This window comes from Passer montanus, unplaced genomic scaffold, assembly GCF_014805655.1.
Source record: "Passer montanus isolate IOZ18808 unplaced genomic scaffold, ASM1480565v1 scaffold73, whole genome shotgun sequence".
Classification (NCBI taxonomy): Eukaryota; Metazoa; Chordata; class Aves; order Passeriformes; family Passeridae; genus Passer; species Passer montanus.
In genome coordinates this window covers 2173643-2197006 of record NW_024372481.1, presented here as the reverse complement: position 1 = coordinate 2197006, position 23364 = coordinate 2173643, and the positions used below count along the sequence as shown (strand labels likewise).

At 47.5% G+C, this 23364-nt stretch overlaps 2 protein-coding genes across 9 annotated transcripts in view; one reads left to right on the top strand and one right to left on the bottom strand.

Moving 5' to 3' along the window:
• The window catches only part of LHX6 (LIM homeobox 6), a 17068-nt gene extending 7745 nt beyond the window's left edge, over positions 1 to 9323 (top strand). For 6 of the 7 annotated variants that reach the window (XM_039730662.1, XM_039730661.1, XM_039730659.1 and 3 more), the window contains 5 exons: positions 2041 to 2141; positions 2226 to 2321; positions 3472 to 3646; positions 4028 to 4123; positions 5719 to 9323. In XM_039730662.1, the coding sequence (XP_039586596.1) occupies positions 2041 to 2141; positions 2226 to 2321; positions 3472 to 3646; positions 4028 to 4123; positions 5719 to 5798 (548 nt within the window). In that variant the 3' untranslated portion in view covers positions 5799 to 9323. Of the gene's footprint in view, positions 1 to 2040; positions 2142 to 2225; positions 2322 to 3471; positions 3647 to 4027; positions 4132 to 5718 lie in introns of all 7 variants that reach the window. The other variant, XM_039730664.1, reaches the window with a different exon arrangement.
• Positions 6583 to 23364, bottom strand: MORN5 (MORN repeat containing 5). 2 transcript variants are annotated; one of them, XM_039730667.1, is made up of 6 exons: positions 23287 to 23364; positions 22587 to 22734; positions 22277 to 22388; positions 21296 to 21427; positions 9906 to 10019; positions 6583 to 8682 (listed from the first exon to the last, which is right to left on the bottom strand). In XM_039730667.1, exons 1-5 carry the CDS (start codon positions 23331 to 23333, stop codon positions 9925 to 9927), a joined length of 534 nt encoding a protein of 177 aa, XP_039586601.1. In that variant the 5' UTR covers positions 23334 to 23364; the 3' UTR covers positions 6583 to 8682; positions 9906 to 9924. The 2 variants fall into 2 exon arrangements, with proteins under 2 accessions (XP_039586601.1, XP_039586602.1); XM_039730668.1 differs by lacking the exons at positions 6583 to 8682; positions 9906 to 10019 and adding an exon at positions 15414 to 19542.

The following is a 23364-nucleotide window of genomic DNA, read 5'->3' as shown; positions in this document are numbered from 1 at the left end:
CATGGCGTGGCCAACGTGCTGGCAGCACCTGTGGCTGGTGGCAGACCTGTGTGCCATGGGCAATGCCAGGGACAAGTGCCTGGTCCTGCACAGCCTGGAGTGCAGAGCGTGAGGAAGGCGCTGGGATCTGAGGCCGTGAGTCATAAATGTGGAAGGTGGGATTGGCGATTGGACAAAACCTTCCCATCATTTTCCACCCACCCTGCCCATCTGGGGTTGTGCCACGGCCAGCCAGCTGAGCCGGTGACACCGGGGTCACACAGCACTGCAGCTCCTGTCCCTTCCCCACCCTCCTGCATGGCAGTGCCCAGGGAGCTGCTCAGAGGAACACTTCTGTGGGGTCAGTCCAGAGTGGTGCTCAGGGCAGTGCCAGGGCCTGTCCTGTGGTGCAAAGTGCTTCAGCACATGGTGGGCACAGCGAGTGACACGCCATGTCCCGGCCCATGCAGCATGTGGAAGCCATTAACAACCTGACAGGAAAATAATATGGTTCAGTTTACTGTGTTTGAGAAAGAGGATGAAAACAGAGTGCCCACTTGGGCTGGGAGGGTCCTGGTTCAGGACGTGGCTCGTGGTGTGTTGGTCCCTCTGGTCAGCTGCTGTGGGCTGTGAGAGAGGTCATGGGGAGCAAGGATGGAGGAGGAGAAGCCATGTGTCCTGGGGGAGCAGAATGGTGCGAGGACAGCAGGGTCTGGCACCGGGGAGTCCTGCAGGGCTGTTGCCCTGGCTGAGGGCTGGGATGGTGGGTTTGCTGCTGCTGCTGCTCAGAACAACCTGCTGGAGTGGGCTGAGCACCAGTGCTGGGCAGTGCTGGGGCACCTGGTGAGTGTCAGGTGTCACTACCTGTGTCCAAGGGGCTTTGAGAAGGGGGTGGGATCACTTTGGAGAGCTGTAGTTGCTGTGGAGTTGCAGGGCCACACTCCCCCCTCCAGTAATTACCCAGCAATTTCTTCTGCACATGAGGTTTTACATACAAGAAAAATAAACAGATGTTGCTGAAGTCAGAGTCCCATTCATCATCCGAAAAGAACAAGTCAAACTATATGAGAAAGTCCTTCAACTCAAGCCAAGACAATCACAGCCTGGTCCAGCTTGAGGAGCGATCTCTGGGCTGTGCAGGCTCATCCTGGGACGGGGCGAGCGCCAGCCCTGCTCGCTGCCCTCCCCCTCCCTCAGCTTCACCTACACTGCCAGGGGCAGCCAGGGTGCCACGGGCTGCAGCAGGGCCCTGGGCACCCCCTCTGAGGCTACACAGCAGCGTGGGCACAGCTGGGATTGCCCTGACACGGGGCTGGGCAGGGGGAGGTCAGTGCCCCCCTGGAGTGTCCCCCTTAGTGTGGCTGCTGCTCATGCATGGCCACCCCAAGGCTCCTGCTGCTGCTCTGGGACCCAGGAGGAAGAGGGGGTCGAGGTGCTGGGACAGTTTGGGGCTGGGGAAAGGAGCAAAGAGCACGTTGAAATGTTCTGAGCACATGGAAGGACTGATGGAGGCAGAGCCCACGAGGGAAAACAGGATCACAGGGGGCAGCGAGGGCAGGAGTGATGGATGTTGGTGAGCCTGGCAGAGACAGCGTCCCTTCTGAGCCACTCCCTGGAGAATGTGACCAGGAGTCAGGGCCAGAGGGACATCAGTGCTTGCCCTCACACACCACCCTGACCCTCCTCCTGCTGCTGTCTCCCCTTATTCCCTGTGGCTTCTGCCACTTGCTGCATTTTTCTTAATTCCGCAGTAATCTCTTGGGGAAAGGTTGTTTCTCCTTCCCTGTGTGCAGAGGGGCCCAGCAGCCCAGGGCAGCTCCCGGGTGGCCGTGCTGGCTCCTCTTTCTGCTCCCACTGCAGCAAGAGGTGCTTTGCTGGCTCCTCTTTCTGCTCCCACTGCAGCAAGAGGTGCTTTGCTGGCCCGGGCTGTGATGCCCGGGCTGTTGTCCCTCCCTTGAGGGGATGCCCTGGCTGTGGTGCCCCAGGTGTGGTGTCCCCAGAGCAGCACGTGGTGGGGCAGGCAGGCTCCTGCCCTGTGGCTCAGAGGACTCTCTCCTGCAGGCAATGGCATCACGCTGGAGGGGGCTGTGCCCTCGGAGCAGGACAGCCAGCCCAAGCCAGCCAAGAGAGCCCGCACCTCCTTCACCGCCGAGCAGCTGCAGGTAGGGCAGCAGGGCCAGGGGGGCTGCGGGGGCCGGGAGCCCCCAGCCTCACCCCAGCCCCTCTCTCCTCTCCTCTCTGCACAGGTCATGCAGGCACAGTTTGCTCAGGACAACAACCCCGACGCACAAACGCTGCAGAAGCTGGCGGACATGACAGGGCTGAGCCGGAGAGTCATTCAGGTGAGGGCAGGGCCCACCACCGGGCACGCAGGGCACGCAGGGGGCACCTGAAGGCTGGCACCAGCCAGGGCTCACACTCCCAGCCTGTGGCTCCTCACCCAGACCTGCAGCATCCAGCAGCTTCCAGCTGCCTCCCTGTGTGCCAGCTCCTCTGCTCCCGCAGCGATGCCAGCGCCGTTCCTTCTGTCTCACTCGTGGGTTTTCTGTTTGTTTTTCTCTCTTATGATGCAATGAATCAAAACCCCCACAGCCCCAGCCATCCACAATAAATCACTGGCTGGGAAAGCTGCTGCTAGCAGCAGGTCCTGGAGCGCTGTGCTCTGTCCCAGCCGCTGCCGGGAGTGTGGGAGCTCCCCCTGCCACGAGCAGGCAGAGTCAGGAAGAATTGGCATTGAGAAGTTGAAAGAAAATGGGGTTTTGCAGCTCCAGGGGACACTGTGGCAGGGAAGTCCCCACCCCTGATGCGGGAGGAGAGGGTGAGTGGTGCTGTGGGGACTGAGCAATGTCCCCTCTGCAGCTCCCAGACAGCCCAGCTCTGCCTCGCGGTGACGTTTGTACTCATCGCTTTAACGTTCTGCTCACACACTTTCTGCATACAATAAAAACATGAGAGATTAAAATAATTTTGGAGCTTTCAGCCGAGATTGTTTTAAATTTTGTGTGTGAAAATCTGGCTTGAGCCCCTGTTATTGAGATTCTTCATTTAGCTAAAGATCTAGCAGGCTGCACACCCGGTGATTTTTTGTGTGGATGTTTTTTAAAGGCGCTTTGAACAGGAAACAATTTGTCAAACGCTTAGGCTGTTTCCTTCTCTACGGCCCAGTGTGCTCTGCCTTGGAGAGCTGATCTTCACTCAGTCTTGGAGAAGGTTTTTACTCACAGCTACCTTTCAAAAATTAAACCGTAAGAAACAGATCACCTCTTTAGCATTAAAAACCCCTTCCATACATGTTTTAACTCTAGGATGGAATTCCTAAACTATTCCTTTAATTAGAAGCAGCGAGATATGACCAGATATCTCATACCTGCTGCTTTTCATTCCTTTTGTAAAAACTTCGGAAAAAACCACCCATCCAAGGATCCCGGTGAAGTACCACACTTTAACCCTATTGTCCCTCAGCTGTCACAGCGCTCGCTGCTTTCCTTTCAGGTTTGGTTTCAAAACTGCAGAGCCCGCCATAAAAAACACACCCCGCAGCACACGGTGCCGCCCTCGGGAGCGCCCCCGTCCCGCATCCCCTCCTCGCTGGCCGACGACATCCACTACTCGCCCTTCAGCAGCCCCGAGCGGGCCCGGATGGTGACACTGCACGGATACATCGAAAGTAAGGACGAGGGGCAGGGCTGGGGCAAAGCCCTGCTGGTGCTGGGTGCGGGGATGGTGCTGCTGCTCCTCGTGCCTGACGAGCTCTGCCCCTGGGATTGACTTGCCCCAGGAAGGTCGGTGCCTGGGCTTTGCTGCCTGGCCCTGCTGTGCTCTCTGTGTCGTGCAGAAGAGGGGTGAGTGTGTCCTGCGGGGCTCGGGGCTCAGTGCTCTCCCTCCTGCTCAGGACAGCAGAGTTGTTTTCTCTGCTCCCAGTGCCAGTGAATGGTTTGGGAGTGATGGGCAGCTTGGGTCAGAGGTTTTGGCTCTGTGGCTCTGGCTGTGCCCCGTGGGACGGGTGTTGTTTGCAGTAACAGAGGCTGCAGCCTCCTCTCATCCACAGGTCAGGTACAGTGTGGACAAGTGCACTGTAGACTTCCCTACACTGCTCCACCAGTGCACCTCAAAGCAGACATGGAAGGACCACTATCTAACAGGGGTGAGAAGGTAAATGTAGTCCCTGCTCCAGGCTCTGGGGCCAACCCTCGCTGTAGCAAAGACTTGTGTGTGACACCATTGCCACCCCTGTCTCCTGTCAGCATCACTGCTTCTCCATGACCTCTGCAGCTGCCACCCACCCATGTGCCTGCCCATTTGGGGGCTCTAAGGTTGATGTAGCCACTGTTGGTCAAAATGGCATCACTGTGTTTTCCCCTGGGCACCCCTGGCTGTTGTGACATGCTGGGACTCTGCATCCCCTGAGGGCTCTCACATCCTCCTGCCTGGATCCTCCCTGGTTTCCCCTTCCCGGTGCCCTGCTCTGTTCCTCAGGTGCCTGCACGTGTGCTCAGTGTGAACAGCACCTGGCTCTTCACAACGGAGCAGGGGGAACCTCTGGCATGTGCTAACTTCCCAGTTTTCCACGAGTTAACAAAAAAGGTTCATTTCTTGTGGATTGCAGTATTGCTTAAAAATAATAACAACTGGCTGTTACAATATCTGAAGTAGGAATGTTATTTCACAACTCTGGCCAGGAAACAATATTGCATGTTGATATTTTTCTGTTCAGCTCTTACAGTATCTGTTCTAACACAGCTCATTGGGGGCAAGACTTCTCAAACATGACGCTAGTTTCAGTGACTTCCTTCTGAGGGAACACCGAGCCTTTGGCAATTCTGAGTGGTTTTTGCTTTTGTCTTTACTGTTAGAAGTTCTCAGCACCTCTCTTTTCAGATCTCTGTCAGGGCAACAGCTTATTGAGCTCTGTTTCAATGGGCAGAAGCAGGGGCATGGCAAAGACACTTCTTCTGTGTAAATTCTACCATTTTGTCATATGTGCCCAGCAAGCTGCAGAGTTTTCAGAAAATATTATACAGTCCTGCTGCTGCTGCTGCTAGAGAGGCTTCACTGCAGCAAGCAGCTCCTGATTTAAATGCAATTACTGGCTCGCAGCTGTTGCAGAACAGGGTTCTCAGGACACGGAGCTGCCCCCCAACCACCTCCTTTTCTAAACAATCACTTGCATGTTGAATTCCTGAAAACTGAAGTAGCTTTTTTTCCCCACATCCAAAAATTTTTAAAAGCAGAGATAGCTGAGACCCTGGGAAAACACATTTCAGCGCTGAGCGTGTGTTTCCCTCCGCGTGTGGGGCAGCCCCACCCTCCTGGGGGTGCCCAGTGCGGTGGCTGGTGAGAGGTGAGCTGTGACCAGCCCAGCAGCTGCTTCCCCGGGCCTGCAGAGCAGCGAGCTGCAGTCTTTGTGCTGCTCGCTGAGTGGGGTGGGCAGTCAGGACCGCTGGGCATGGTGTCTGTCTGTCCTTCTTGGCAGCTGCTGTACCACACAACAGATGAATGAAGCGCTGTTTTTGGGGTGCTGCCTGGTTTTGTTTGGTTTCACAACCAAAGGTGTGGTGCACCTCTCCTGCCACCTCCCACCTGGGCTCCTCAGTGGCGGCTCCTTCCCTGGGCAGAGCTGGCATCTCGTGGGCAGAGAGCTCTTCCAGAGAGGGTTTTCCTGCCCTGGCAGAGCCCGTGTCCATCCTGCTGCTCCCTGCCAGCCAGGGCTGTGCCCTGACGCTCCCGTTCTCCCCGCAGGTCATCCTCTTTCAGTACTGACTGCGGGGACTCTTCCTCACGTGCCCGTGGCCGTGCCAGCACCGCTGCCCCTCGGCTGACAGCGCCCGGCCCCGGCAGCGGCCGCGGTCCCGGGAGGGCTCGGCCCCAGCGCTCGTCCCTCCCGCTGAGCAGCACCTCTGACTTCTCCAGCGACACTCTGTGTGTGTGTGTGTTGAGTGCACAGTTACATTTTACACTTGTTTCTTGTGGACTTGTAGAATGAGCGTGAGTCTCTCCAAGGCAGTGCCAGCCACAGTCAAAACTGGTGACTCTGCTGTGCTTGCAAGTCTTGCTCCCAAACCCACGGGAATGTGAACAGCCCAGAACACGCTGAGCTCAGGGGGGTCGGTGATCACCTCTGAACACAAAGGAAGGAGGAATTTTCGTGGTTTGGCCTGATTCTCTCTTTGCACCAGTGAAGCAGTTCCTGGACATCCCTCCTTCTTTCCACTCGCATGTGTGAAATCTGAAATTGGCTTTTGGCTCAGCAACTCGATATATAGACAGACCTTCCTGAGCCAAACTCGCAGGTAGCTGAGACTCCACTGAGTGGAAAACATGATGCCAGCTGGAAATAGGCAGTTTTTCTTCCTCCTCAAAGTGCTTTAGAATCACATGTCCTTTGATCACTCAAAGGTAAGTAAATCTTAGTGTTTTTCCCCCCGTTTTATAGGAGGGGAAGCAGAGATGTCCTAAACTGAGAGGAACCATGAGGGTTGGTGGCAGAGCCAGGTTTAGCACCCTGAAGTTTTTGATTGCTGACTTGTTCTTAGAACACTGAATATCTCTCTCCTCTCACAGCCATCTGCCAAATCTTTTTTTTTTTTTAAGTTTTTTAGTCTCATTCTTTATTAACAAGCTACTTAATTTCCTTGGAGTCATATTGGATCACAAATGGGTGATTTCAGAATGCACCTACAGAAAACTCTCAGACAATCCATACTCTGGGACTGGGAAATGCTTGATGGAAGGTGGTCATAAAGGTGTAGAAATGTTCTGCCCTGCTGTGGACTCAAGTTCAGTCAGTGGAAAGAGTTGGGTAGAAACTGGAGACCAGTTAAAAAGATGAAAGCCACAGTAAGGCCAGCAGGAACCGTCGCTGGGCAAGTGGACAGCAAGGGGATGGCATCTTCCTTTGTCTGGCAGCATGGCTCTGATCCCCTCTGCCCTCCTGGCCTCCCTTGCTGGGGTGGGGCTGCTGCTCCTGCCAGGCCCTGGGATGAGGGTGCATCCCAGGAGAACGGCTGGGCTCACGGCAACAGCACAGGAAGTGCTCAGCAGCCTGGCCCCAAGTCAGGAAAAGGACTCCAAAATGATCCCATCCTTCACTGATGGTAACAACGAAAGCTAAACAAGAGCCCTCTGCCAGCCCTTCTCAGTTTGCACCGAGCCAAGAGCAGGTCTGAAACAAAACCTCTCTCCACACAAGCACATGGGCCTGTCCTGCTGTGAAGTGTCTGTGAGGCTGCTCTTCCAAGAATGTGAAAGCCTACCCTGAGCCACAGCCAGTGAGGGATGTGACTGAGCCGTGCCCGAGGAGCAGGAGGTGGGAATCCATCTGTTCCATGACGCGTTTTTAATTGGAGCTGTAGACACACGTGTTTTCCTCTCCGGGAGACCCTGCATCAATCCGTGGCATGGGCCAGGTGGGCAACCATCCCACTGCTCTGGCCAGCCCACGCTGCACACGTGGGGAGCCTTCTGCCCGTGTCCCTGAGCTCCGTGTGACACCAGCAGCCAGACATGTGGCTCCACTGACCTCGAGGAACGCTCCAGGAGCAGCGTGGGGACATGGGCACGTCTGCTGAGGTGGCCACTGAGACCTCTTGGCTTGAGCAGCAGCTGAGTACAGCACACTTTGGTGTTGGTTGGAACAAGTCCACACCGCCCCTCCTGTGTGTGTCCGTGCACTGAGGGATGGTTCTACCTCGGACAGCTGGGCCAGGGGCTGGCAAACTGCAGCCAGCAGCTCTAGTCCCAGTTCAAAACAACCTTTGAAAGGAGAGAGGGGAATTAAGTCCACAGAATGTTATTGTCACCTCCAGCTGTGGGAGTGACCATTTCCAGAGTGTGACCAGTGACGACCTGACTGGAGCCACCTCTGCAGAGGCGTCCTTGGGGAGGGGACAGTCACCAGTTGCACCAGGTGCATCCTTTTTGTCCTTTTCACAGCAAGGAGGGAAGGATGAGTGTTCCTTGGCTGGCTGTTGGTGAGTGTTTGTCATCACAGGTTGAGGTGGTTGCTGTGCCAGCCTTGAGATGCTCGTGGGGGCCGGGGGGGTCACCGGGGCCTGACTTTGTTCTCCATTTGTGCTTGCACATCCTAATGACCATTTAGTTGTGGAATTAGTGCCATAAAGGAATGGGCAGTTATTCCATGTGACACAGAGGGAGAGATTCAGGCTGTAACTTGCCCTGACATCCCACAGCGTCCGAGATTGCCACAACTGTTCTGTTGAGGGAGAAGAGGGTTTGATGTGTTTCTCCCTTCTGTCTTGGCAATGCAGTGAAAGGGAAACTATGAAATATGTATCTGCTAAATACCAGCTCCATCAGAAACCCCCCCCTTGGGAGATGTCCTGGGTATCCAAGGGTTTGTAAGCAGTGCCACGGCAGGGCCCAGGGAATGTCAGTGTTTCTCTCCAGGGATGTGGGCTCACCACAGACTGTGCTCGGGGCACTTCCCCCCATAAGTAGCCAGGAGCAGCTTTGCTAATTCAGAAATCAGGCTCTGTTTATATTAAGCCCAAATTGTTTGCAAAAACTGGAAGCAATTCAGCTTGTGCAGTTTTAGAGCTAATTATGTGTATGGAAAATACTCAACTGTACCAAGAATGTAAGAAATCTTCTAATTTATTCAATACATTGTTTCACAACATATTTCACACTGACTGTTGCCACTGAACCAAACCTTATCTCAGGTCATTTGCATTCATCTCCTGTCTGTGGATTTAAAAAAAAATAAAATTAAAGTCATTCTCATTTTCTTAGTTTATTCAGTAATTGCCAGATGGGTTCTGGTGCAGCAATGCAGACTCCGCGCACTAAACTTTTCCAGTTGCTATTTAGAAACCCTTTTGCAGACAGAATCCACTGAAGACAGCCAGTGAAAGGCTCTTCACTCCAGTTTAACACGGGGACTAACAGAGCTCGGCTCTGGAAGTGGGATGGTTGCAGGTTTTATCAGCAGTGATTTTTTCTGGCTCACGCTGGTTAACCCAATGCCCGAGCTAAAGGTGCTTACAGAACTCACTCGTTGGGACAGGGAGTGGGAACCAATCCTGCACTACTATCAGTGATTTATCTGTAGGATGCCAACTAAACACCAGTTTTATTCCATCTGCCAATCATTTTGTTGTAGCATGTTGCAATTCTGCATGTCTTGGCTACAATGGTTAAAAAAATTTTTTCTCTGAATGAGTGGACAGTCAAGACTAATATTTATTTTAAAAAAGTAAAACAAAATTGTAAGCACTTTTTGTAAAACCAATGTCTGTTTTGTTACATACTTTTAATGTTGTGCTTTGTAAATGTCTTATTTGTGTAATAAATAAAGTTAATGCAAGTAGAAGTGCTGGCACTTACATCCAGAAAATGATGTAATTCCATTTTATTTTATTTTTAAATACTTTCTGGCTTACTAATCAAGCAGCAACCCACCCAGTTTTCCTCTTTTATTATTTTGTTAAACTCTGGCTTCAGGAGAGTTCAACAAACGTTCGTAGTAAATGGATATAATTTCCTAGTTAGCAAACCCGTCATTAAAGAATACCTCTGGTGTACATTATTACAATGATCAATCAATATCAAAGTACTGAGCAAAAAGAGAGGAAAGGAATTCACCAGGACAGCTAACTAAAATCTGGGAAAATAATGTTGATTAAGATGGATTTGAATGACTTCAACACCGAATCTGAGGCACTCTTTTTAACAAATTGTTTTCAGGCTTAATAATGTTTATACATACTACACTGCACACCTCTCAGGAATATTATTGTGAGTACAGTCGCCTTTTTTGCCATGGCTGTTGCTCAGCATGACTGATTAAATGATTATTTCCATTTTCCTTTGAGCTGACAAAGATGACAGAAAGATTATATTCCTGTCGAGGGAAAGGGTGAGACAAATCCACGAGGACAAACTGCGTTTCTTGTGACTCAGATTACCTGCTTTGCTGGAGCAGTGTTAGGAAAGGCTGTGGGATGGTTTGGGTTCCTGCTCAGCTGTTATGTCCCAGGCTTTCCGGCAGGTCCGGAGGATCCATTCGTGCTCATCATCGTCTGAAAGGGAGAGAAAGGAACATTAAATATCCCCTGTCAGAGCTGCTCCTTGCATCCCTGGGCTCCAGTCAAACAAGGCATTTTTCCCTTGAAAAAGAAATCCATTTTTTAGCCGTTGGCATATCTCAGAACACTTCTTTTTTTGTTTGTTTGTTTAAAAGATCGTGTGCTGTTGTGTGGGAATTTGTCAAGGCAGGAGGTGCTGGCTCCGTGGCAAGGACTGATTATTCCTCTGTTTGATAAGCTGAGCTTGGGTGAGCCACGAGGTTTACGTGTACAGATTTTACATTTTGCTTTTTTGGGCAAAATACACAGGAGAAATATTGAAACTATCAGAAATTAAGATTAGGCTTTTTTAAAATACTCTGGTTGTTTTGCTTGTTGGTTTATAAAAAGTGAAGGTAAAGGAAGATTTTCAGTAAAATCCCAGGTTCTTATCTTGGAGCTTTTCTTTCCATGCTGTTTTTGAGATGTATCTTGTGGCAGGTATAAGCTGATGTAGTGGCTGAGAGATATTTTAGACCAACTCCTGTGTCCCTTGTTAGTATTCATGTCTGTCGTATTTATTCTGAGAGCATAATGACAGTGTGGAAAGAAAATAAAAGCAAAGACAATGTAGGAAAAAAACCAACTGACCAGCAAAGTTTGAATAGTAATTTTCTGCATGATTTACAAAAAAATAGCTTGGTGAATGTTGAGTTGTGGCTTCTTAATTTCAGGGATTTAAATAGTCTTGTCTCCAAAAACTGTTCTGCAGCCTTTCCCTTTGTGTTTGTGTAGGAGAAAAGAGATCTGTGTAATAAACCAGGAAAAACAAACTTCAAAAAGCTTTGGGGAAAAAAAAAAAATCAAAGTAATACTTACAACAATACCTGTATTTATTTTTATACAAATGAAATATATTCGAGCTGTTTCTTGTGTTTACCACTGTCTTAACAAATTCATATTAGCTGCTTGTGATGTGTGTAAAAATCTAAATTTTGACGTGTGTAAAAATCTAAATTTTGATGTGTGTAAAAATCTAAATTTTGAGGCTTCGTGGCAGCCCTTGCTACGTACAAGGCCAGCTGAGTGGGAGGAGGATGGAGCTGAGGGTGTAACCCCTGTGACCACCACGGGCCCATTTTTTCTCCCTGCTGAGCACCTGCCTAGGCAGGTCTAACAAAATGGGGAAAGAAGCATGTTGTTTCTTCAGGAGCCAGATTTTCCTGGAGATCTTTGGTTGTGGAGTTGTACCTTTATGCTAAAGGGACGGGGGAGCATTTGACATGCAAAGGGAGGAAGGTGCTGGGAATGAAGTGTTAAGCTAAGAAGTTTCCAGAGGGGTATGTGATAAATCCTGGTGCACAAGACTGGGGGTTAATCCTATTGACTGTGGTGGCTTGTGAATCAAGCTTTGTCTTTTCTCCTTTTTTTTTTTGTCTTTTCTTTGGTTAGTGGGGGTTTTTTTGTTGTTGTTTTTTTTTTTTTTTCTCCTTTTTTTTTTTGTCTTTTCTTTGGTTAGGGGGGGTTTTTTTGTTGTTTTTTTTTTTTTTTTCTGCCCTCTCTGTTCTCTCACTGCTGGCCCATCGAGTTGGGTGCGCACCCTGAGGTGCTGCTCACACCCAGCTCTGCTGGCATCCTGGTGCAGGCAGGAATGGGGCCAAGGTGCTTGCTTTAATGACTGCAAAATCGCCATAATTTGGATAAGATAGCTAACTTCAGCTCTTTCTGTGTTTCACTGATTTTTATTTTTTTTTTGATTCCTTAGAGATCCACAGATCCATAACAAAATACCCTGTTAATGGCACATTACTAATTTGGTTGTAAAGTAGGTGAAAATAGACGCTGAAAAAAATATGCTAAAAGGGAAATTAAAAACATGAGCACAGAATCTTGCTTAAAGACCATGCAATTCTCACAGGCAGATTCCACCGAGGGCTGCAACAGGAATGCAAATGTGGTCCTTAAGCTTTCTCAAAAACAACATCCAAGCCATAATCAATGTGCTGGCTTTTGTTCTATGCTCTAGGTGTTGGAGATGGGATCACGTGAGCCTCCCTGTGACAGATATTGTCCACTTTGTGTGGCTCTCTGGCTTTAGCTGGAATTGCCTTAACTAAAAAAAAATAAATTAAAAATATATATAGTTTAACTGAGCTTGTAATAAGTGCATGTAAAGGAAACTTTTGCCTGTCTCTGTCATGGTGAAGGAATAAGAAAACTTAGAGATGCTGAGCATCAGCAGGTCTGGCTGGCAGCTGGGCACACCTGGCTCACCTGAGTGCTAGAAAGAACCAGCCTGGGTCTGACTGAGCCTTGACAGCCCCCACTCAGCTGAGCTTCAAGGGCATCGGCACAAACAGGGCAGATTGTACCTTCCCTTCACAGGTTTCCAGCACACCCTTGGTCTGCCCAGACTGTCTTGCTCTGCACTCTGGGATTTCCTGGTCTCCCAGGAAAGCACCCAGGACAAGTCACTCCAAGGATCTTGGCCCTGCCAGACTGATTCCAAAACGTCTTGGTTTGTGAAGTAATCTGAGCCCATTCAAATTAAATACATGTTCACAAGCCCTGCTTAACCTGCGTGGAGTTTAACCAGATGTAAAAACTGAACGAGAGATGTGCATTTCAACTTTGTGCATGAAAAGGAAAAATAGATGGAATGACTCAACAAGAAGCAAATCCCTAGAACTGCCATCCAGGCCAGTGTGATGTACAGCTGCTCCTCGGCCTAGGTAAGGGGAAATGAAAGAATTGGTCCAGGATAGCAAGAAGAACCACAGCCCAGGGATGAGAATGGCTCCAGGGCTGGCTGTGGCAGAGGAGGCAGGGAAATATTAGAATGTAAAGAGTTAAGCTATGGTAAAACATACTTTTGCTACACTAAAGAAGACTGGTTGATAATTACTGTAGTTTTAGGGCTATTTGAATCAGTGCAGCTGCAACCTCTTCAGTAGTAACCCCTGAAACAAGACAAACTGGGTTTATTGTACTGAACAAGTCTTAAAGCTCCTCCCTGATTGTTAGTAATTGGCAGCAATGGACTTAACAGCCTCTTGACTACCCTTTTTACACTCTACCTGACTGTGCAGCTAACAATTTAAATCACAGATGCCGATCCTTCTTTGTGGCAGCTGCTTGTTAACTACACGTTCCTCTTTTTCTGCCACTGGCTGCTTCCATAACCCTGCAACACCAGGGTTAGATTGGAGAATCACATTTCATCAATATTTAAAATGGAATTAAACCTTGAAGTTTGATTAATGCTACCAGATAGTGAGTTGTAATTACTATTTTGCAAATTACAATTGTTTGAATATGTTAATATGATTGTCTAAGCACATCTTCACCTTCAGAAGTAATTTTCCTTTTAAAAAAGATTTGAAAAAAATACAAACTCTTTAATCAGTGCTAAATTATCACCCTGTGCACAATTAGGTAGAATGGGGTTCTTCGTGTGGTGTGCTGAATTTTGTGTCAGCATATTTATCTTTAAAAGTTTATCCATTTTTTAGATTTTCCTCAGTAGAATAAACAGTGATGGAACAGACTTTGCTGAAAGAGGTCTAACCATGCTGGTGTTTGAAGGTAAAGGGGAAAAGCTTTGTCTGAGCATTTCACTGCAATCTGGTGTATCCCTGTGCAGTTAGTAAATGTTACGCAGGTATTTCTTCCAAAGTCAGTGAAATATTATCATTATTATCATGACATTATTGGAATCTTGAAACTGAAACAGCAAAAGATTGTAATGGATGAGCTCGTGAATTATTTCCTTGTGTCTCAATCAAAAATGAGATCAGTTTCTAGCACCCACTAAATATATCTTGAATATTGTGGGTGAGCTCCTCAGCCAGCCCACACTGGGCCAGCTCTCTGTCATTTTTGTGATTAATTCAGCCTGTTTTCATTACCAGGCACAGGCACATGGAGCCAACCCTGGCAGCCACCTGCAGGACTGGTCCCCAGAAACAGCACCAGCCCACAAAAGATGATTAAAGCCAACAGGTCACTCTGGGAGCCTCTCTAGGTAAACAGGACCCAGCTAAAGCTGCTGGCTGTAATGTGTTCCTCTAAGAATCCCATTTCAAAATTGGTTCAAATACTGCCTGGCAAGTTTCTGCCTTGTTTTGGGGGGCTTTAGGGGAAGTTCCAAATGTTGGCAAAGTCCAGACAGGTGTCACAACCACTGTGAGGTGTATTCCACAGCGAGCTCGAAGTGCAGCCCACTCAAATCAGTGATTTCTGCTCTCTGCAAAATGAAACCACTTGCCTCCTTTCCAGTGTTCAGGCTAAAAGTAGTGGCAGAAGAGATTTCCCCAAATACCACACTCCAGATTTATCTCTCAGCTGGGATTAGAAACAGCTGAAAATTCAGGGTGGCCTTGCTTCAGGGTGCTTCCAAGGGATGACATGAGAACACACTGTAATTTAGGTGCGTTTAATCTTGCTATATTAAATGCATATTGCAAAGTTTAGAATTATTTGCTTTTAACTATCATGTTTCTGTGTTGCTTATGGAAACCTCAGCTGTGAGAGACTTCTGAGGACTCTGCATGCTTAGGTGCCTGCCATGGCACAGAGCTGAGACTGACAGCACTGGCAGAACTGGCATGGAGGCTTCTCTTAACTATTGCTTTCCCAGGAAAACACCCAGAAGTTTGATAAAATGAGAATACCCAGTGGTTTGAACAGGGGAAAAATGACACTGTTCACCTTTAGAACCTTGTCTGACTGTGTTAGGTCTTGGCAGCTGTAAGTGCTCCTGATGTCTTAGGGGCTGTGCACTCTGAAATTCAGACCCGTGGCTCCCTCCCCTGCCCACTGAACCTGATGTGAGTGGGTGCCACCCCTGGGTGTGCTCAGCCAGAGCCCAGGAGGGCAGCTGGTGTCCCTGGGATGTGCCACCACCAGGACAGGGAGCACTGGGAGCCCAGCCCTGCCCAGAGCTGTGCGTGCCCAGCTTTGAGGGCTGTGTTTGGATGCTCTGTGTTTACAGCACGCCATCCTCCAGCAGCAGCTGAGCTTCCTCCCCGTGTGCAGAGGGCCAAGCACACGCAGCCCAGTGTAAACAACAATATCACTGAATTCTTCCACATCCCTGACTCCTCCCAGCACCCGCAGCGCAGTTTATCATCTTCTCCCACTGCACAATCACAATGACCTGTGATAGCATCTCAGCCATGGGCTCTGCCTGGCACACCCCTTCCATTTCCACTGCCCCCTCCAGGTCCCTAGCACCCCTTTCCTTACTGCACCTGACCCCACCAACATCAAGGCTGGCAAGAAAATGGAAAATATGTTTTCAATTAACCTTTGCTTCCACCCACAAATTCTCACCCTTCCATTCTCTTTTAATTACTGTCATTCCAAAATGGCCCCCAAATGAACTTTCCATCTCTTGTAAAAGTTGTTTTCACATGAGCTGTACATTGAATGTAAGTGCTATAAGACTTGTGTGTAACCTATTTAATGGATTCACAATAGGATGGTTAGCACCCAAACAAAGGTGTTATTCTTGGCATGCCACTCTTTGGAACTGAAACTTCCACAACTTTCAAAAAGATAAGGCCAGGAAACCAGAAGGAACAATATATCTGCAAAAGCTCTAGCTACTGGAATTACCGTAGTAACTTCCATCATGATGCAAATGTTAATATTATCACTGCTGGCCATAGCCTGGGATATAAATTGTGTTGGTTCATAATCTATTTTGCTGAATGGAGGATGTTTCAGATTAAAACATGCAAGCCAAATTTAATCTAAAAATGTGCTTGGTTGCTCAGATGAGAAGTCTCCAAGTATCTCTGTCTGTCACCTGGGCAGACTTTGGCACTGAAAGACATATGTATGAATTTTGCAATGGCATCCAAAATGTGCTTGATCTTCACACATTTCTATACAAAAAGATACAAAAAGACCATATGATGGGTAGGAAAATTGGTCCAACATTTAAAAAAGTGTTTAGGGTAGAGTAAGGGAAAAAAAAAGGTAAGAAAACCCCCTCAACTTCTCATAGGAGTGTGGGATTGTCATTTGAATTGGACTCAGTTTCTCTCTGCCATCTTCACTGCTCAGCCCTTTGCCTTGCCCACTCAGCAGTCCCACTGTGATACTTGCCAGGGTTCTGCCTCTCCTCCTGCTGAGATCTGGCTCCTCAATTCATTTATTTGTTAAGCATTGGGGATTATTTAGATCCAGAGCTCAGACACTGGAACAAAAGCTATCTAACTAAAAAAATAGGAAGAGTTAGATAAGTGACACTTTGAAGATCCAGATCAAAGAGTTATAATACAATTTCTGACCTGCTTCTGGATGTAATATTTTCCAAAGATTTTGGCTACCATAGAGTCTGGAAAGCAAGTACCAGAAAACTGGAATTGTATGAATGTGGCTAAAAACCTATGTCCTGGAACTGGATCCAAGGGGAAAAAGTATGTGGGAGATGGGGGAGACAAGACCAGAAGGTGAATTTGTAGGTAGCTCTGTAGAACCTTGTGGACAAAGAAGAAGCTGAATGCCATGGCAGAGAGAGAAAATATTTTTTGCAGTGGTATTTTGGAGGAATATGAATCAAAGAGGCCAGAAGGAGGAACTAGCAGTAAAAAGGACAAGCACTGCAGCTGCTGCAAGAAAAGCAAAGGGCCACTCGCATTCGTATGCTCTGCTTGTGTAAAGGGAGAGCAGCATTGGCTCTCTGCTTTACAGCCCTGCTTTCAGAAATAAGTTTGTCAGCCAAAGTAAAGAGAAAAAGATCAATGGATTGCAATAAACGGCATTTAACATAAAAATGAGTAAAATTTACAATCCAGTTAACTTGTTAAATGTTACAAAATCAGCAAACAATAGACACAATTTGTTTTGTTCAGAGCCCAGAGGTAGAGACCAAATCCTCTAAATTAATTTCTGCAAAAGCTGGGGTTTTTTTCCAAACAGGTCTGGATCCTATTCGTTGTAGAATATACTGATTACCAACTATTTTTAAGAGCTTTACACAAACATTATTTCTTTTGTTGTGTGAAATGCAGAATCAGCCATCTGGCAAATGCCCCAGAGCTAAAATCTTTTACATGACATATAATTCAAAATGATTAAATATACAACAGAAAATAGCTATAGCATTGCACTTAAAATAGCATGAACTTTTACTGCCGATCAAAACTGATTTCTTTAGCCTAACAAGTATCCAAAGAACAATTATTTGAAGAGCTTTTAAGAGTTTCAATATGTAGGAACTAAACCTCATCTAAATTCAGTATCTTAAGTCAAATAAAAAAGAAACAAATGTACAAAAGATTAAATGGTCCTGCCTTATAAGTAGACATTTAAATCTATGGGAAGCTAAATTCATTCGAACAAAAATACTATATTCCCTCTGTATGTGTATTGCTGGGGCTTTCCTCTCCTTGCTCAGGGCATCTGCCAAAACATTCTTAGGCAATGACATGGGGACTAGCCTGGAATCAGGCTGTTCATCCCCTCCCTCCATCATCAGAACGGGCAATTTCAAAGAAGAACAGGGAATAAAGCTCCGTGCATGATCCCTCAGTGCAGTCAATCTTTTTTCCTGCACCGCAGTTGACTCGAAGTTAAATTTGCTGTCTTTTTTCCAGAAATACTCCAGGCCTGAAAAATTGCCAGGTCCTCATCCCACACCCAATTCTCCAGTAGTTTCTGAGAAAGAGCACGCAAACATCTGCATGTATTTGGGGTACATGAGGGTAGGTATAGAAATATTACCCTGAGCGATTATTGAGTGGTTATGGCTGTTTCTCAACTGCATTTTTCAGACAAGTCAAAGTCTACATTTCCCAAAAAGCACTTGGTGCAAGACAGATCTGAGTTGTGTGAAAAAAAAAGTCCAAATGTAGATTTCTCTCATGGATTTGTGTACTTGGATAAACCTGAAATGGTTGAACACATCGTTGCTGACTGTCCAAAATATTTGTGCTTCTCAGTTCTTTCAGACCAAGCTTGAGTTCTCCATCCCAAGGTAACAACATGAGGAAACTATAAGTCTGTGATTAATAAGGCTTAGAATTAAAATGGCTTTGTCCCCTTGCCTGGGGAGTCAGGCCAGTCTCACAACCTCAGTTCTAACCCCAGACTTCTCTAAACTATACGAAAATAATGTTCTTGAATCTTGACCTTTTCAGCTCATAATGATTCCTGAAGCAGCAGGATTTTTCCTGCTGCTTTTCACGAGACTTTCAGGCTTGTAGAAATGCTGATTGCAGGCTGGCTTGGGACTGCAGCAGCACCAAACCCCCTCTTAATAAGACACTTGTCCTGGTCTTCTAGGCCTAATCCTGCTCTTAATTCAGTTCCCTGACTGAGCTCTGAGTGAAAAGGCAGATTTTGTGCCTTTCTGCTCTTGATTTACAGGAAGAGGTACAAATATATTTCAGGTAATATTGACTGCACTACAGGAAGCTCTCCTATGCACCATACTAATTAAACCTGAAGAAGAAATATGAAAATAGTGGAATAAATATTCTCATATTAGAATGAGGAAAAGCATGTTTTATATTATTTAACCTATCCCTGTGAAAACCACAGGAGAAACAAGGAAATTTTCATCAGAAATATCTTTGCTTTTCATCAAGACAGGTGACCCAGGAAATCTGCTGAGATCTTTTCCATCTCAGTATAAAAAATGTCCTTGTTTTGATGGTATTTTCTCTTTGAAAGTTATGGGTTTTTCTGATATTTAGAGGGCCTAAAATCTGACTGTCACAGCTTTTTTTGTACCTCTCTGCTTTGCATTAAGAATAATGTCTTGTAGTTTCTACTTTTCACTGAAAAACTGGGAAATCTTCCGATCTTTCTATTGACCAAACTCTGTTAAAAAGGTGCCAGGAGTCCTATTTCTGGGAGGAAAAAAAAAAAAAGACAGGAATACTCCTGGTGAAACAGGAGCCTGGTCCCGGTATCTATTAAAAATAAACAATGTATCTTCTTACAAATGAGCCTTCCCATTCTTATTTATGTGCTCAATTTTGCGTACTTTGCAATACTGGCAAAAAGCAAAGCTTGAAGAACACATGGAGAACCAAGAGAAACTTGAGCATCCCCAAGGAAACAGAGGTTTAGGGACGGGGTAATAACTGCGAGGCTGTGATGAGAATTTGGAAAAGTTTGCTAGATAAAAACTCTAACAAAGCTGTTGCTGTCACTTCACTCCCAGGGCCTGGTTGTGTTTTCACGACGGGCCTTTGCGCCGCTCCAGCCGCGAGAGCTCGGCGAGTAAATGAGGCTCAGACCTCCGAGCTCGAGGCGTGCAGGGCTTGCCAGGCTCCTCAGGAGCCTCCCCGGGGCTCCACATCCTCTCATGTCCACGGAGAAGTGCTGGAAGCAAGCTCAGGAGTTTCCAAGGGCGGCTGCTCTGCCCTGCTCCGGAGCCGTACCTGGGCGCTGCCAGCCTGGGGCCAAGGCCGTGCCCAGGCCCAGGGATTCCTCCTCTTCACAAACAATTAGCAATTGCTTCATAATAGAGCCGGGGTGAAAGGTGAGGACTGGAGTATTCTGAAGCCTGCTGCCAGCCCTGAGGAAGATAGTGTCATTTTGGTAAACCTGTCAAGCTGTTGTAAGAGCTTCCTGAATGCTTCCTACCATCTGCTTTTGATGCTTTCAAGACTTGGCTGCAAGCCTGGAGGTTTTCCTGCTCTTTCCTGCCCAACCTATAATGGAGTAATTCTGGATCTGTTCCCTGTCATCTCAGCCTCTTCCTCAGTTTCTTCTGCTTACAGCTGGGTTTTTTTTAATTTTTTTTTTCTCTTTACTTCAGTGGCCTTGTGCCCTGAATCATCTCTCCTGGGGCGGCAGGAGTTCCTCTGATGTTGAACAAGTGCCGGGTTTTTCAATTGTGTTCATGTTCTTGAGAGGAAGGGTCTGGCCTACATGACACATTCCTTCTTCACACTCACATCAACAACTTTAACTTTGTGTGCAGGCCCTGTGGAAGGGCCACACCAAGCCCATCTCCAGCGCTCTGTCAGGCCGCACGCTGCGCCGCGCTGCTGGGCCAGTATTGATTGGTATAATTTGGAGGGTTTGAGATAAATGTCATGAAGGACAATGAGTTCAAAGAACAGATTAAAAAACAATAAATTGAATTCCAAGGCGTTCCCTCCTGTACTAATCTGTGTAGGTTCCTGTGTTTTTGGAAAGCATGTTGCTTATCTTCCTCATCAGTAGGCCCACTGCATTCCAGTATTTTGGATCAATGCCATTTGTAATAATCTAGATCAGTTTTTATTCAACGTTTATAAAACAGGCCATGTATCACAGGGTATATTTTATAGCAGATGGTATCTCCAATTCATTTAACCCCTCCCCACTTCCCTCCTCCAATATCACAGTGCACACTCACAAAAGCTCTTGAAAGTAGAGCGGAGCAGAATTTTTTTACAACAAATAGTAAATCTGCTGAAAAATGGAGTTTCCAAGCAACAAAACTGTTAAACTGTATCACACTGAAAATGAAACATTCTGTTTTCTAGAAAAAAAAAAAAAGAGATTTTGCAATTTGGACATTTGAGGGAAAAAAAAAAGCAGGGTGGGTGGCTGCCTTCAGAAATCAGTTTCATTTTAAAACCCTCTGTACTGAAAAAGTGATAAACACAAAGATTAAATAGCCAGAACACAAAGTAGGGTGTTTTTCAGGTCAGATTACATTTTTTAAGTTATCCCAGTGTCAACTCTTTGGGGATCTTCTGTGGCTTTTAATTTGAAAAGTTTCTTTTTTGGCTTGGTAAGAACTCATTTTCCCCAAGGTTTATTAATTTGAGGACCTATCCATGTATTTGCCAGACTCTACTCCAAACACAGCTCTCCAAGGTGAAGGTTTCCTGCCCAGGAAGGTAAGACCCAGACTCATTTTAATAAACTGGACTATTCCAGCATGTAGAGACAAGCAGATGCTTCAGCACTTTGCTGGTTGACAACATGGAGCTTTTCAGCTTTCAGGATCAGTGATGTGCCCCTCACAACCACTCCCTTGCTTGAGATCATTAACAGGAGAGACTGAAGATTTTTCTGAGATTAACATACCAAATGGCAATAAAACATATTTATTCATATATGCTTGGGAATACTTCATTGTAATTTTGCAAAATATGATTTGTACAGCTCTGGGGATACATAAATCACTGATAAAATAAATAAGTTAAAGATATTTTAGCTCAGTGATAATAGAACCAAGTCATGGAGTTGTTTATATTTTGGCTTTAATCAGGCAGCCTAGAAGATATAACAAACCCTTCTTAGTTTACCTTGCAGAAGAAGTTAAATCATACCTGCATTTCTCAGAAACTTGCGTTTGTAGTCAACAACTACTCTGGTTTTGGGGTTATAGAATCCATCACCACAGTCATAACAACCTTTTGGGATTATTTTGGGAGGATCCAGATTTGTAAGCTGAGCAATGCCTGAAGGGGAAAAACAAGGTTTGATTTTTTTTCTTGAATTTATACCTTTGATCAAGATAACTAACATACATCTCCATGGTGTTTGCTATAAAACTAACAGAGTTACCTCACAATACATTTTGCAAAACATTTTGTCAATTTGCAGATGGGGAAAATGGAAATGGAAAAATGCACACACAAATGTTGTGTGATAAAAAAATGATCACTTTGATTTCCTCATTCACAGCCCTGTGATTCAGCCCACCAAGTTAACATTACAAGTCCAACCCTAAAATCCAAAATGGGGCCAGGAGAGACTTGCTGGCTTCACAGAACTCCGTGTCATCACTAAAATATTCTATGTATTGTGCATATTAAGTTACAGATTTTACTCATTTTTTTCCCTTATAAACCCACCTTTTGACTACAATAAATAACGACATTATAGAAGTCTTTAGAAAAATACAGACTGAACACAAACGTCTGTTTTGGTATCTTCTAAAAAGCTACGTGGGGCAGATGCTTGAAGCTTCATTTGGTGTCCTGGATGCAAACTAATTCCTTTTGCTCAGCTTCTCTGTATCAAAAGCACCCTGCTGACGCAGTGAGGGGGCATGAAAGGGTTAATCAGGATGTCAAAAGCTGCAGATAATAAAGGCCTGTCCTGCCCCAGGAGAGCCCAGAGCTGCACCCCAGGCTGTGCTGCTGGAAGGTGGTGTCCACATTCTCCTGGCAGCATCTCAGGCCCGTATGAAATTAGCCAGAGCATTTCTGCTCCATGTTACTCATGTAGCTGAATTAATCTTTCTTAAGCAAAGTTGTTAGTTTAATTCCTTCCAGACTCTCAGGATCGCAAATGCAATTTAGTACCTGGTGGTTTAAAACCAGAACAGATTTCTGTATAGAATCTTCTGTCGTAGCCGTCGCAGTAAAGCCATTTTTCCTGCTCGTATTCGAGACCATCTGTAAAAGTGTATTTCCCCTGCAAAACACGTTTGAGTGCAGCGTTAATAAACGTGATGGATGGACGGCACCAGGGCCGGGTCGCACGGGCAGAGCCGCAGCAGGGCCAGCGCGGCCCCGCTCGCCTTCTGCCGGGAGCCCTGCGCGGTGCCCGGCCCCCCGAGGGGTCAAACCCTGCCTGGGCTCGGGACCCCGCGGGTGTCACCCCCGGCCGTACCTGCGTGGGCACCCCGCGGTCCCAGAGCGCCCGGTAGGCACCGCCCGTGGGGCGCCGCAGCTCGCCCTGCCCGTGGAACATCCCGTCCCACAGCGAGCCCCGGTACTGGGTGCCCACCGGCAGCGCGTAGTAGCCGAATCCTTCCATCCTGGAAGACATGGGGAAGGTGGACGGTGGCAACCCCGCACCCGCCGGTCCCAACAAACCTAATCGTCTCAGAGAACTGATGTGATGGCCACAAGCAGTGTCTACCAACAGATGTCCTGAGGCCTCAGCTGCCCAGGCCTTCATTTCCCACAGCTCACAGCCCCTTCTCTGCCACCTACCAGACCCTGTAGCGCCATCACTGCAGCAGCCCCAGCAGCCTCACTGAGCACAGGTACAGCGACACTGTACACTGGGGACAGGGACACTGGTGCTTTGTGCCAGCACTTGGCTCCTGGGGAGCCCCCTGCCACCCTCCCCTTGTCCCCATAGCCCATCTGCAACGCCAGTTTCTCCCCTGCCCTCCCAGCACCCCCTTGCCCTCCCCCGCGCCCCGCTCCCGCGCGTCCCCCGCGCACCCCGCTGGGCCCTCCCTCACCCCGTGCTCCCCTCGCCCCTTCCCGGACCCCCCGCTTGCACCTTCCCCAGCACCCCCCGTGCCCATTCCGGTGCCCTGGTGCCCCGTTGTGCCCCGGTGTGTCCCGTTGTGCCCCACCTGCCGCGCAGGACGCCCCCCAGGTACCGATCCCCCACCAGCTCCATGGCGGCCCCCACGCCGCGTCCCGGTCACCGG

Bases quoted from the DNA above. Each gene is read 5' to 3' on its own strand.
- MORN5 (XM_039730667.1), bottom strand. From the start codon at position 23,333: ATGGAGCTGGTGGGGGATCGGTACCTGGGGGGCGTCCTGCGCGGCAG. The intron at 22,735-23,286 runs GTGGGGCACAAC...CATGTCTTCCAG, and splicing joins GGGGGCGTCCTGCGCGGCAG to GATGGAAGGATTCGGCTACT. The intron at 10,020-21,295 runs GTATGATTTAAC...TCTCCCTTTCAG, and splicing joins CAAGTTTCTGAGAAATGCAG to ACGATGATGAGCACGAATGG.